We start from the raw sequence: 14,271 nt of genomic DNA on the forward strand, positions 1-14,271 counted from the left end.
GGGGCCGCCTGCCCTCTGCTTTTCCTGTGCTCTGCGAGGTTCCCCCAGGACTCTGGCTGTGGATCACCTGGGAGCAGGAAACGTGCTGCTCTACTCTAGTTGAGTCTGCTTTTTCCCTTCCCTTTTAGTGGAAGAAACACTGGTTTGTCCTTGCTGATCAAAGTCTGAGATACTACAGGGATTCGGCAGCTGAGGAGGTGAGTGTCTTGGTTTCCTTCCTAGTTGTGGAGACAGCTAAAGGGGTCCAGCTGCTGCTGCTCCGGGCTCAAGTCCCCTTCTGTCTGTCGACAGGTGTCCAAGGTGCCGTCTTGGGCTTCCCGGTCTAGATTTGGTGGGAAGGCTGAGCATAGTGTGACCACCTTTTGATGTTCTCGTGACTGATTCTTCCTGAAACGTTGAGCTGTTTTGAGGCCCTGCTTTAGGCGCCTGGGTGGTGTGTTTCAGTGGCTTCTCTTTTCTCTGTTCTTTGAAAAACATTGAAAGATGTCTTATTTTAAAACTCAGGATGAGCAGTTTTGTTTTTTTCTACAAAGATTTCATGGAGAATGGAGTCTCTTGAGGGAACGGCAGGCACTAAATCTTGTCCCTTGTCTTTTGGACAAAGATGGGATGTGACAAATGTACTTGGTTGGCCCGGTTGACTGTCTTGATCCCATGGCTGAAGACCAACCAGAAGAGGCTCTTTTTTCTTCGCCAGAAAAAAATACCATCTCTTGAGCAATTTGACAAGTCTGTGTTCCTACCTTTTGCCTTGCATTCCACTCCAGGAATTCTTCAGATATATTTCCACTTATAGGAAAAGATCTGTGCCCAAGGTTGGTCATTCCTGCACTTTTGTAATAGCAGAAGATTGGCAAGAATATAAATATCTGTCATTAGGAGGCTGGTTATACATATTTACATATCGTGAACCTCAGAAAAAGGAAGTTGTTTATGGACTTCAGTGGAAAGATGTGATACAAGGTAGATGAGAGTGGTGTGGGCAGCAGGCCCTTGGTGCAGCCTGACATCAGGGAACACGGGAGCATGTGTGGTTAGTAGTCTGTGCATAGACCAGCAGTTCTCAGAGTGTCGTCTGTGGACCCCTGGAGCCCTTTCGGGGGGCTGGTCTACTCAGAACCATTGTCATAAAATTAAGATGCCATTTAAAGTCTCCGTTCGTGAATACTCTTCTATATTCTATGATTCAAAATCGACAGTGAGCCTGAGTCACTTCTGCTGCATACTGGAGTGTGAGGGGTGCCTCGTGGGAAAGCACTTGCGCCTTCTGGTGGCTTCTCCTCGTGCAGTACTGTCTGTACTGGAGAGAGCAACTGAGACACAAACTGCTCACTCACTGTGGGTGTTTGGCACCTTCTTAAAAATGAACCAAGTGAGTCTGTTCCTTCAAGGAAAACAACTGACAGTTTGTTGCCAGCAATACAATTTGAGCTTTCAAGTGCATTTGGAACTTTGGAAAATGTGTTTTCCCCGTCACAGACTTGACAGCTTCCCTTTCCTTACAGACTGTCCTGACAACATAGGTGCTGATCCTATCATGCTTTGAGCTTGTGTCATGAAATGTGTCAACCTGGGGAAGATCCGCCTAACTTGACGTCTTCCAAATGACCAGTACATAAATTACAAAATCACACATGGGTAAAGGTCCATTCAGAGGACAGCAAAAAACCATGGATTTTAATATAATAGTATTGAAAGTCCTTTCACAGGATTTCAGATTCCACTTCGCAGTTAACCTTTAAGAAAGTACAACTTTTCACAGTATGTCAAACTGTCATGCCGTACACCTTCAACTTACACAGTGATGTATGTCAACTATTCCTCAACAAAACTGGAAAAAAAGAAAGAAATGACTATTAAAATATGTCTCTCTTTTCCAGGCTGTATCTATATAAAGTTGGACAGTCTTCACATACGGTTGACCCTTGAACAGACATAGGGGTTAGGGGTGCATCCCCTTCTGCAGTTGAAAACCTGTGTATAACTTTTGACTTGCCCAAAACTGAACTAAGAGCCTACTGTTGATCACAAGCCTTACCAACAGCACAAACAGTTGATTAACACATTTTGCATGTTATGTATATCATATACTGTATTCTTAGAATAAAGTAAGCTAGAGAAAAGGCCATTAAGAAAATCATAAAGAAGAGGAAATACATTTACAGTACTGTACTACATCAGAAAAAATCCATGTATAACTGGACCCACAGAATTCAAACCCATATTGGTCAAGGGTCAACCATACTTCATTCAGAACGATGTATTGAACAGGATGAATGTAGCAACAGATGTGAGAATCCAGCTCTCCTTGGAAACCAAGCATTTAAAGAAAGATTTGCAAAAATCCATTGCTGACTTTTTAAAATATTTTTTATGAAAAAATAAAATGGTTCATTTGTGTTCTTAAAGGAGCAAATATCTTTACTTTTTTCTAGTTTATTTCTAATATGCTAAATATCATCATCAATAGATAAAAGCCACATAAGTGAAAACTCTTTGGGGTCCTCAATTTTTAATAATATAAGAGTCCCAACATCAGGTTTGAGAACCACTGGCATGGGATATCTTTGGCAGGGTGCACGGGGACATGGCATGGATGCTTCCAGGTAGTATAGGATAGTCAGTATCCTTACTCATCAGTGTATGTGCCCATTAAAAATAAGGCTAACATGGAAATTCGCTTGTCTAGGTGTTGACTTTTACTTTCTCTCTGTAGGCGGCTGACTTGGACGGGGAAATTGACTTGTCTACGTGTTACGATGTCACAGAGTATCCAGTCCAGAGAAACTATGGCTTTCAGATACATGTGAGCCTGGGGTGGAGTTTGGAGACAGGCTTGGGGGTGGGGGACACGGGCTTGACCTGCTGAAACATTTCTCCAAGAACCCGATGTCTTGGTCTGGGGACACTTGTGGGCAAGTCTGACCTCCCACAGGCTTGGTTGGCCCACGTTCTTTGCTGTCAACACTGGTGCCTTGACCTGTGCTTCCTCTGTCCCTAGCACCTCCTCCCAACCCCAATTTGTGATCTGAACAAAAAATTAGGCATTAGCATCTTTCTTCTTAATACCATTTAGAAGCTTTCTGTTACTGAAGGTTCTTTCCTTTTTCTTCTTTTTTAAATGCTGGCATTTGAGAAGAACATGGGATATGGGAAATAAGAACAGAAGTGTTAAGCCTTTTAAACCTAAATACTAGGTTTTTACTCATTTATTCTTCATTTGGACATTTATTCATCCACTTACAAGTCTTTTTTCCCCACGGTCTTATGAGGGATTCAGGAAAGCAAGGCATTGCCCCCCACCCCAAAAAAAAGAATCTGATTAAAGAAATGAAATGGTTCTCCTGGGTCATTTCATTAAAGCTGGTGGCTCAAGGGCTACCTGGAGGCAGTCAGGCTCAAGGTTAGGGCACAGTCCTCAACTGCAAGATCAAGGGGTACCCAAAACCGCCCTCAGGCTCCAGAATTAGCCAGAGTGACTCACAGAACACAGGAAAGCACTATACTTAACAATTGTAGTTTCCTTGTAGCAGAGGATACAAATCAGAACAAGGTAGAGTAAGAGACATGGAGAATTGTACTGGGATGGCCCTAAGCGCAAACCTTCTATGTCCTCGGGGATGCCTTCCCTCTTGGGTGATGTGTGGCGGTACCCAGAGCTTCCAGCCCAGGAAGCTCACCCGAGTTGGTGGCCAGAGCTTTACCAAAGATTGAGTTATTGTCCATGTAGTCGAATGCAGTTTCTAGCCCTTTCCGCAGAGCTCGGCTGATTTCACGTGTCACAAAGTCCCAACTCTCTCACTTCATGGCTGGTCTTTCTGGAGCGGCCAGGCCCCCCCCCCCCCGCCGAATAACAAGGATTCACAGGTTACTTCCCAGGAGCTGGGACAAAGGCCAGACCTCTCTTTGGGCAAAGCTAATTCCTCCCTCACAAGAGCCCTGGGAGCGTGTGCTAATGAGCAGCCGGACAGAGCTGCCACCTGGGACTCGGTTTCTCACGGGGAGCCAGAACTCCACTTGGGTTGCCTTTAACGGGGTCTTTTCTTTAGGTCTTTGGGTCCAGAAACTCAGTTGTATTTCTGGACTCAAGAGTAGATCAGGCATCTTGGGACTAACTTGTATTAACCAAACCCAGAGGAGACCAAGGTTCAGACCCACAGGCCGGTGAGTTTATTACAAGGAGAAATCCAGGTGGCAGCCCACCAGGCTACTGGTCATGGCATTGCCTGCATGCAGGGCAACTGCATGGACACCAAGGCCTGGTTGGAGGTTGCACTGATGGCCTGGCCTCAGGGCCAGGGCGTGAGTTGGTGGATCTTGGTGGCCCAGGCTGCCCTGCTGTGATGCTCTTCTGCCCTTGTCCCTGCGGGAGGAATAGACGTGCCCGGTAAGCCAGCATGTCAGACAGCATTGGAGTTCTCTCTGAGAACTCACCTGCTCTCCCCGTCACAGACGAGGTCATTTCTGAGTCACCTGTGTTCCCCAGCGGATCTCAGCTGTCAGTCAGACCCCTCTTCACTTTACCCTGGGCGGGGCAATGTGAGCTTAGCTCCAGTTCTGATGCTTTTCCATGAGCCCCATGGACTCAGAGTGCTACGCCAGGGGAGATTGCTTCCAGTGCGGGAGAGTGGGTCCCAGGAGGGGCCCAGCCTGGACCACGAAGGAGCTTTAGGATCTCGCGAGGCAAGGCTGGAGGGCTGAGTTCGCCGTGTTCTTGCCTGGCCACCAGATCTAGTGGCACCCACAAGGTAGCTGAGTGCAGAAGCCAGGTGAGGGTAGCACCGTGGGAGCCCTGCGTGCTGGGTCAGGAATCAGTCTCGTCCTGAGGTTGGGGGAAGCCCTGGAATGTGTTGGAAGACACTGAGGCAGTTGTGCCTTAGTAAGACCCATCCAGCAGGACACTCAGCGCACTTAGAAAGGAGAGGAAGGTAGAGGCAGAAGGCCAGGCGGTGAGAGGCACAGAAAGTGGTGGGAAGGGCCATGGTGGAAGAGCAGCTGGGCTGTGGCTCTGGCCAGGGGAAGGCGGAGGCAGGTGTGAGGGGCTGCACCCCACAGCGCGGTGAGCCTTGTGCGGGCGGCAGAGGCGGCCTCGCAGGAGGGGAGCCTCTGGAGCTCTGGCCGTGCCGCGTTTGAGGCCTCCCTAAGAACATGAGACAGGCAGCCGTGAGCGTGCACCTGGTTGGGAAAGAGCTGTCTGCAGGTGAGAGAGGAGCTCGTGGGAGAGAATGTCCAAATTGCTGAGGTCAGACTGCAGAAACCCCACACTGGAGTGGGAGGAAGCCGAGGAGCCAGGGATGCGGGGAAGCTGGTCCTGGGGCACGAGGGGCCGGTGCTCCAGAGAGCCCTGAGGCAACATCCCTGCGCTTGGCTTGCACGGAGGGGAAAGTGGTGAAGGAGAGATGAGCTGGGCCATGGGCTGTTGGCTGTCTCGACTGGGGGTGCCGGCGGGGGCCTGAGGTGGATGATGAGGTCAGGTCCAAGCTGCGTTTTGCAGCATGCTAAGCCGGCCTGTGGTCTCAAACACTGGCCCCTGGCTGTGCCAGTGTCCATCCCAAAACCATCTTGGTGACTTCATCTTCCCATCAGCTGACTAGCTGACGTGTCTCACAGGCCCATTGGTCAGTAGCCTGAGCAGCCTAGGGAACGGTACTGACACCCTCACTCCTGTGACATGGGAGCCCGTGGTGCAGGAGCAGGGAGGTGGCCTCCAGGAGACCACCACCTGCATTTCATGCCCCTCTTGTCTTGGGTGCTGCCTGTCCGCGTGGCTCAGTGACACAAGGGTTGCAGCCCAGAGGCCTCTCTGCTCGCTGGCCCTGCTGCCCACTCTCAGCCCCTGTCTGGCTCCCCTTCCCTCCTCTCCGCCTTCTATCCCCACATAGTGCAACTCCTCTCCCTCAGCCACCACCAGCGTATTCCTCTGTCTTGACCCAGGTCTGCACCAAGGTCAGGGGCGTGCAGTCCACGGATTGTGTAAAAGCAGCCCCCTCCGCTCCCATATCCTGTGAGTGAGGACTGCATACCACCTCCTTTACCGCCCCAGAACCTCCCTCTTCTCTGTCACCATGCTAAATCTAACTATGACTGCCCTGGCGGCAGCCCAGCAGGTCTCCCTGCCTCTTCTCAGCCCGACACATGCGGCTCCCATAGGGCCAAGCCTGCCTGCCAAGTCCCGTGCCTGCCACTCTCCTAACCATCACCCTGTGCACCTGATGTGCCTGCCTGCATGCTGCTGGGCCTGGGACGGTGCTGTCCCCGGCCTGGGGGCCCCTTCCCACTGCTCCCCACACACTGGCTTTGTTCTCGGGTCGTGCTCTCTCCTTCCCCCTAGTCTGTGAGCCCCTGAGGGAGCAGGGCGAGCCATCCGGGGACCAGGGACGTTGTAGGCACACAGGAAACAGAGAGGAGGATGGCTGAGTCAGCCACAAAAGCAGATTTGCTATTTCCTTTGCTCTCCAACTTTTCTTCGAGGAGGGCACACACAATGCTCCTGGGACAGCCCCCTACCTGGCTGCTGTTCTCCCTACAGGATGTCCTTTGGGAGCAGGGAGGGGACAGTCCCTGATGACAGCTTGTCTTTTGTGTAGACGAAGGAGGGCGAATTCACTCTTTCTGCTATGACATCTGGAATCCGGCGGAATTGGATCCAGACCATCATGAAACACGTCCACCCAAGCTCTGCTCCAGACGTGACGAGGTAAGACAGCCGGTGTGCCTGTGGGAGCCACCTTCCCTGCCAGCCACCACCTCGCTCCTTCATGGTCTGTGGTTCTTCTCTTCCAGCACAGCCCTCTTCCTTCCCTCCTTTGTCCCATCGCCAGCTGGCCGCGCTCAGTCTCCCTCTGGCATCCTGGTTTTTCTGCCTCAGGTGACCTTTTCCTCCTTTAAGCCTGGCCAGTGGAGCCGTGTGTGCAAGGAGCGTTTGTGCCCCTGTCGGGACTGAACTTAGTGGGAGAAGCCCCTCCAGCCCAGGTGCTGGGCCTTGCTGGCGGCGGGGTAAGGGCAGCCCTGGATGCCGCCTTCACAGGCCGTCAGGATGTGTCTTTTTCTTGGTCATTTTGCCCCACGCCTCCGTCTGTTGGATTTCTGTGCAACCAGGAAAAACTTCTTTGAGACTCGGTGCTAGAACTGGGTTGGAAATCTTGTTCTCCCCTCACGTTGGGTCTCTGTGGTTTGTACACCTCATGATGTGCCACATGCCTTCCTCCTCCTGCCCTGAAGGTTAGAAACCCGCTATTTTCAGTTCAAGAGAAAGAGAAGATTCTGGTGCGTGGGGCTGGTTCCACAATGCCCAGAACTCTGACGTCCTTAACTGAAGGCTTCAGAGCCTTCACCTGTTCTGAGAACCTCCCGTTTACACTTTACAGGTCATGTACTTTGCATGATTCTTCAAGTGTCTTTCTTGTGTTGTTGGTCACACCTGGGGTGGCGTCCCAGGGCCCACTGTATGCCCCTCAGTGGCCTGGGGCGGCTGCGGCCACGCCAGAACTTTGTCAAGGGCTTGCCTGCTTCCTAGTGACACTGCACCTGTTTGAGCAAGAAGATAGGAACAGAATCTTCTGTCCTGTGTGTATTGACATTGTTGTTCATTCCTTCATTTATTAAGTGAACAGAATATGTGGTTGTTGTTCCTGTCAGTAAGACCAGGCGTTGGTGGCCAGGACAAGTTCTCAAGTGTCCTGTTAGCAGAGCTTATCTGTTAGTGGAGTGCGTCCCGCCCGCGGAGATGAATGGAGCGCTCTCGTCCTCATGGGCAGCCTCAGTGGCTGTCCTTGGGCCCCTGGAGCAGAGACCAGCCAGGAGCAGAGACCAAAGCTTTGTAAGGCCAACCTTGAGGATGCCTCCCTAGCAAAGCAAGAAAGGCAGCTCGGGGTTCTCTGGCAGGGCTGCTGCCACAGTGGCTTGGGTGGTGGACATGAGGGGACCTGAGGTCCTGTCCTGGCCGCCAGCCCTCCCCTGCCTGCTGTGTCCTGGCTGGCCCCAGCTGCTCCACGAGGGCCTGGCCCTTTGCAGGGATTGAGGGGCCCGGCTGGAGGAAGTCAGCTTGGGATGTCGCGGGGCCGGCATGTGGCGTTGGCCTCAGAACAGGGGTGGAGGACACACTTGAGCATATGCACGTGCACATATGTCCCAAGGTGAGCTTCACGGTTCCCTGCCACACTCAGACGTTGGGTCCGTGCGGGGACTGCAGGCCCACCAGGACCAGGTCTTTCATTTGTGTCAGACGGTTGGCTTAGTGACTGTCTTCCTGACTAGAATTTACTTCAGAATTAGTGTATCTGAAACTTAGGGGCTCCTCACTCTCCCCCAGTTTGTCTTCAGCCTTTCTGCTGGTTTTATGTGGGCTTTTAGAGTGTGAGGAAAATTTGGACTTTTTTAGTGCTTACAGGGCCAAGTCAAATACAAAGGTCAGAGGGCAGGTTTGAGCGATGTATCGTAGTCTCCCTGCGTCAGTGGTGGGGAGTTGCAGGGGCTTCCTGCCTGGGGCTGGAGGGACTCCCTGTCATGGAGCCGGGGCTGCTGCCCCCAGCTGTCCATGTGGTCGTAATGCCCTACACGGTTGGAAGCCGGGGTCAGCTCTCAGTTCGGTGGCATTGGAAGATCTCTTCTGGAGAACTTTTATTCAGGTGTGCATGTGGTCTTAAATTGGCAGCTTGTGGGTCCCACCACCCTGAAGCACTTGAGACAGATGGCCCAGAGCATGATGATGACCATGTTTTCGTTCCCTTGGGTGCCTCTTTCCCAGGCTCCCTTCTCTTTGACTCCCATTTAAAGACTGACGCTCCCTGGGGCTCCTGGGTGGCTCAGCCGGTTAAGCGTCCGGCTCTTGATTTCAGCTCAGGTCTTAATTTCAAGGTCATGAGTGCAAGCCCCGCGTTGGGCTCCGCCCTAGGCATGGAGCCTATTTAAAAAAAAAAAAGAAAATTAAAGACAGGTGCCCCCAGCCCACCACCCCACAGCACCACCCTCGCTGGCCCTCGACACCCTGGGTGGCTTCCAACTCTGTTCTGCCGGCTTGGGCAGGACCAGAGGCCACTCTGCTCCAGCCGGAGCCTCAAACCACCACAACTGATGCTCCCGCCTCACCGCTGTTCAGGGGGCATCCTCTTTAGGAATCTTTGCTTTGGGGCAAATTGGACAAAGGCATGGACTCCTTACTGGGCAAGGAGAGGTGCCCTTGAATCCGCTCCCTGCTCACCTGCACGGGGTGGGCCACTACGTGGTGCAGGCACCCAGGTGCCACCTGGGCCATCTCTCTCACCAGGGCACGGTGGTCTCAGGCCTTCCATGCTGTGATCCATCTGTCACACCAGCCGCCAGGGTGGTTTTCTTAAAATGCAGACCTGACTGGGTTATTTACCACTTGTTAAAAAAGCCTCGAGCCTTTGGGGAGAAGTGGTTGGTGTCATCCATTCTGTCAGCACTGCCCGGTGCACGCGCTCCACAGGGTTGGCCTCCCTCACGATCTCGTTTAGATGGTGGCCAGGCCCAGTGCAGCCTGATGGAGACTGCGTCGTGACACTCTCCGACAGCATCTCTTTCGGGTTCCTCTGAGGTCCGAGACTAGAAACTCTGAGCCATCTGTGGCTCTTCCTTTCTTGTCCCCACTCAGCACCGGTTTAGGTTCCCCTATGGAAGGGACACAGGTAAAGGCAAAGTGTCCTTTCCTTCCCTCTCCTGTGGGAACCGTAGCCGCATAGAAAGAGAAAGTGGTGGAGCTGGGCACCCTCCAGGGCAGGTGGCTGTCACCAGGAGCCACACCTCACAGGCTCTCTGCCCCTTGCCCCCAGCTCACTGCCAGAGGAAAAGAACCGGAGCAGCTCCTCCTTTGAGACCTGCCCGAGGCCAAGTGAGAAGCCAGAGGCGGAGCGTGGAGAGCCAGACCCCGAGCAGAAGAGGAGCCGGGCTCGGGAGCGGAGGCGGGAGGGCCGTTCTAAGACGTTTGACTGGGCTGAGTTCCGCCCCATTCAGCAGGCCCTGGCTCAGGAGAGGGCCCGCGCCACGGGGGCTTCTGACGCCCACCCCGAGGCTGAGGCCGGCGAGCTGGAGCGGGAGCGTGCGCGGCGGCGGGAAGAGCGCCGTAAGCGCTTTGGGATGCTCGATGCCACGGATGGGCCGGCCGCTGACGACACGGCCCTGCGGATGGAGGTTGACCGCAGCCCAGGGCTGCCTGTGACTGCCGACCTCAAGACACAGAACGTCCACGTGGAGATCGAGCAGCGGTGGCATCAGGTGGAGACCACTCCTCTCCGGGAAGAAAAGCAAGTGCCCATTGCCCCCCTGCACCTGTCCTCCTCCGAGGATGGAAGTGACCGCCTCTCCGCTCACGAGCTGACCACTCTGCTGGAGAAGGAGGTAATGGGCAGACAGGTGGCGGGGTTCTGTGCAGCAGCCTTCCCCAGCACCCACTGTACCTGGTGGTGGCCTGAGTGGGTCAGCCACATAATACTGAGGGACATGTGGCCCAGACCACTCAAGGAGACAGACACACAGACAGGTTCTTAGAGTACAGTGCAGGCACAAGAGGTATGGGAGGGTGCCACGTCATGGAGGGTGGCAGGGAGGGGGCGCCAGGCCTTTCCAGAAGGAAAAGGTGTTTGCCATGCGGTGGGGACACTGCCATATAGAGCCGGGGGTGGCCAGAGACTAGGCCAACGGGATGCAGGACCCAGGTGGGGACTTTGTCCTACCCTGTTACAGGCATGAACTAGAGATTTGAGGCAGGAGAGGGGCATGAGCAGAGTTAGTTTTCCGTATGCAGTGGCCCTGGGTCAAAGGGGCCAAAGCTTGGAGGCAGACACGAGCCCCGAAGCTTTTGCAGCAACCCAGTAACCATCGATGGGATCTGAGGGGGGTGCGGGTCAGGCAGCAGTAGGCAGAGGCTGGATCCTGGATGTTGAGGAATATTTGAGATGTGAAACAGAGGCCCTTTTGGGGGTTGGGGGGTATGAGCCTGGCAGGCTGGGCAGACGATTGCGGTCATGCCACCAACCTGCATAATGCATTGAGCACCAGAGTGGGCCCCTGTGGGGATGCAGAGATAAGTGGGCCAGGCCCTGCATTTGTAACATATCCAGAAATCAAATCGGGGAAACTTGGTAGTGGATTTGTCAATCTGAAAAGTGAGTTTCCTGGACGAGGGGGTATAGCATCGCACTGGCCTTTTAGGAACACTCAGCAGTACGTCCCAAGTGAGTTCTTTACAGAAGTAGCTAACGAAAGCCGAAGAATGGCCACATTGGCCTACCCTCACTTATCTTTTTCCTGTTAAATTTATGAGGCTGACATTTATCATTAGCACCAGCACTCTTAATTTTTTCCCATTTCTACACGCATTAATATGATAATGAAGGCAAGATGCAATAAAAGTTCAAACTCAACATCGCTCTAAACTGTGACAACGGGCCTGCTGGCCTGCAGGTCACACGTTGGACCATGAATCTGTCACAGACAGCAGAGTGTGAAAGCCAGGTGTCTCAGTGCCGCCCCCAGCAGAGCCTGGCTGCACTCTGCCCCCCGGCGGGGCGGGGCGGCCCCCACAAGCCAGCATCCAGTAGGCACTTGAGGGAGGCTTCAGGGAAGAGGTGCATGGATGGATGACTCCATTCAAAGCCACTGAAAGCAAGAAGAGCGTGAAGTAGCTTGCTTGCTTTACCCATCTCGTGGAACCCTTCCCGCAAACAGAATTTTGTGTGGAATCCATTATATAGAAGTGGTCAAAAGGAGCTGTTTCAGCGGAAGCTGCAGCAGGGCCTAGAGGGAGGGCTGCCCCAAGGCAGCACTGGCCTATTTGACCACACTGAGGAAACCGGAAGGACCCAGCAGGGTAGTCTTCTTCTGACACAGGCACAAAGCACCCATTTCCTGGTGGGGTCTGCTCATCACATCCTTACGGGCATGTGGGAATTACGTGGGTGCCCTGGGTGACAAGTGCGCTGCTGTCGTATACGGCTTGAGCCGGAACCTTCAGTTCCAGATGCTTCAGAGGGAGACCAGATCAGCACGTGCACTGAAACGTGGCCACGTGGAAGGCCAGCCCGGGAGTCCGTGTGTGCTGCGGCTTCTAGTCCTCGCCGTCGCTGTGCTTAACAACGTGTTGTCTCTTTGCCCACAGTTGGAGCAGAGCCAGAAGGAGGCCTCGGACCTTCTGGAGCAGAACCGGCTCCTGCAGGACCAGCTGAGGGTGGCTCTGGGCCGGGAACAGAGCGCCCGGGAGGGCTACGTGCTCCAGGTAGGGCTGAGGGGCTGCCGCAGCCCCTTTTGCTTGGGGCTTCAGCGTGAGGACCCAGGCTAGGAATGTGCAAAACCTGGCTGAGCGGCGGCAGCCTGTCCCAAGTGCCGCCCCCCCGCCCCGGCTCCTCGCCACAGCACCAGGGCTCGCAGGCTCGTGGGTCCTCTGTAGCTTCGCCCTTGTGGGACGGTGTGCAGAATCTGCCTGAAACCTCGGTCTCTGAGGGTTTTTCTTTGTTTGCTTTGTAATCAAATCATCCTGATCGTCTTTCCTCTTGGCTCTCAGAGTACACGGTATATATTTATTATAAATGTCACATGTGTGCCTGTGGTTTCTCCGGGCTTTCTCACAGTTTTTCGGTCCGTTTCACCAACTGGAGAAACTGAGTAACAGCAGCCAGGTGCCTCCTTACCACCACAGTAGCAGCAGAGCTAGACTGGTTCCGCATCCGTGACCTTGTGTGTACCACACCTGCAGGGCAACTGGGGCCATTAGCGCTGGCCTAGTGGCCCTTCTTCTTCTTTTCTGCCTAGGCTGAAGTGCCCGGGCAAAGTGTGGCCGCCCGGCCCTCAGCCCACTCTCCCAGCAGCTTGAGTCCTGAGCTGAGACCCAAACCCATGCCCTCCACCAGGGAGCTCTGCGCCCACATGCCAGCCAGCAGGCAATGGGCGCCGCCCTGGTGTCTCGCCAGGGGGAGCCCATTGTCCTGTAGCATTCCGGGCCCCATCTGACTTCTGGGATACCAAACAACACACTCCTGCCCCCATCATGCTGATATGCCGGTGGGGAGAGCTGTTGGACGGAGCAGTGCTGGGGAAATGCAGAATGGGTTGATGGAATGGGGAACGTGAGCTCCTGGCCAAGGCTGAGGATACAGCACTCCAGTCAGGGTCCTGCCACTGACCAGTAGAAGCTGGTGCCATGCCCTGCAACCTCAGCCTCCTTGCCTGTGTAGACTTAGAACTGGACCCCGAGGACCTTTCCAGCTCTCAGTGACCCAGGGTCTCTGTGATAAGCGTCTGTGTCAACATTTCCAGACCACAGCACCCTGGCCACCTTGGGCCAAGTCATCCCAGGCAGCACATGAGCCTGTGGGCAGAGTTTACCTTCCCTCATATCTCCATGTCGTTTTTTTGTTGCGTGTTCCCTCTGCCTTCTCTTTCTCCCCCAGCTTTAACCGTGGCCCTGGGCGCCTCCTGTGCCCTGGTCCTCCCCAGCCCCTTCAGCCAAGGAATGGCCATGGTGGGCATTCCTCTTTCCTATATGTGCTTCCTGGGTCGTTTTGTGCAGACTTTCCAGGTTTGGGGAGATTTTTAAACCTGCACGAATTCACTTCACATCAGGTGGTAAAGATCCTAGCAGCAGATTTTGCACATTGCTAACCTAAGAACCTGCCTCTGTCTAACCTAGATGATTGCACGAGCCTGCACCAAAGCCCCTGGCAGCGCTGGGCAGAGCTGGTGTCTTGAAACCTTTCCTCTAGTTCTAACAACGGGTGGCTTTTAACCTCCCTTTGTGCTTTGAAAATGCTTATAACCAAGTCATTCCGAATGAGCGAGGGGCCTTTGGGGTTCAGGGTCAGGAGGAGAGCCATTCAGGGTGGGCACTGCACCAGTGGTGCTGGGAGGAGCTTCTTGCATGGTTTGGAAGTCGAGCGTGGAGTGTAACTTTAACATAACTGAGTGTCACATCTGTGGCTTCCCTGACAGCAGACCAGACCTAAAGCAAGCCACCGGCAGGCCAAATTCTTAGGCTGGGCTCTTCTCACTCTTGTTCATGTTGTTTTTGCCCTTGCATTAATTAGTTCTGTCTATTCTGCATGCCTTTCAGTTTGGGGAGTTTTGTTTCATTTGTGTTTTGTTTCTTGCACGCTTCACTCTCTTATTTTGAATTCCATGAAGGTTTGTTTGTTTTGTTGATTATCATGTTTTACTCCATGGTTTCCGTTTCCCCTCGTTTTGTCTTCTTGCAGGTAGAGATTAGTTCTTCCTGTTACTGTAGAGGACGGGCTCCACTTCCCAAAGGAAAATGTGTCAGAT

The 14,271-nt window shown here is 53.5% G+C and overlaps 1 protein-coding gene across 9 annotated transcripts in view; it reads left to right on the plus strand.

The window, feature by feature from the left end:
- The window catches only part of MPRIP (myosin phosphatase Rho interacting protein), a 574,668-nt gene that overhangs the window by 110,732 nt on the left and 449,665 nt on the right, over nucleotides 1-14,271 (plus strand). For all 9 annotated transcript variants that reach the window (XM_081805592.1, XM_081805587.1, XM_081805591.1 and 6 more), the window contains 5 exons: nucleotides 129-197; nucleotides 2,717-2,806; nucleotides 6,588-6,697; nucleotides 9,792-10,356; nucleotides 12,116-12,232. In XM_081805592.1, the coding sequence (XP_081661718.1) occupies nucleotides 129-197; nucleotides 2,717-2,806; nucleotides 6,588-6,697; nucleotides 9,792-10,356; nucleotides 12,116-12,232 (951 nt within the window). The remainder of the gene's footprint in view (nucleotides 1-128; nucleotides 198-2,716; nucleotides 2,807-6,587; nucleotides 6,698-9,791; nucleotides 10,357-12,115; nucleotides 12,233-14,271) is intronic.

This window comes from Leptonychotes weddellii, chromosome 15 (genome assembly GCF_054177405.1).
Source record: "Leptonychotes weddellii isolate Sample4059 chromosome 15, ASM5417740v2, whole genome shotgun sequence".
Taxonomy (NCBI): domain Eukaryota; kingdom Metazoa; phylum Chordata; class Mammalia; order Carnivora; family Phocidae; genus Leptonychotes; species Leptonychotes weddellii.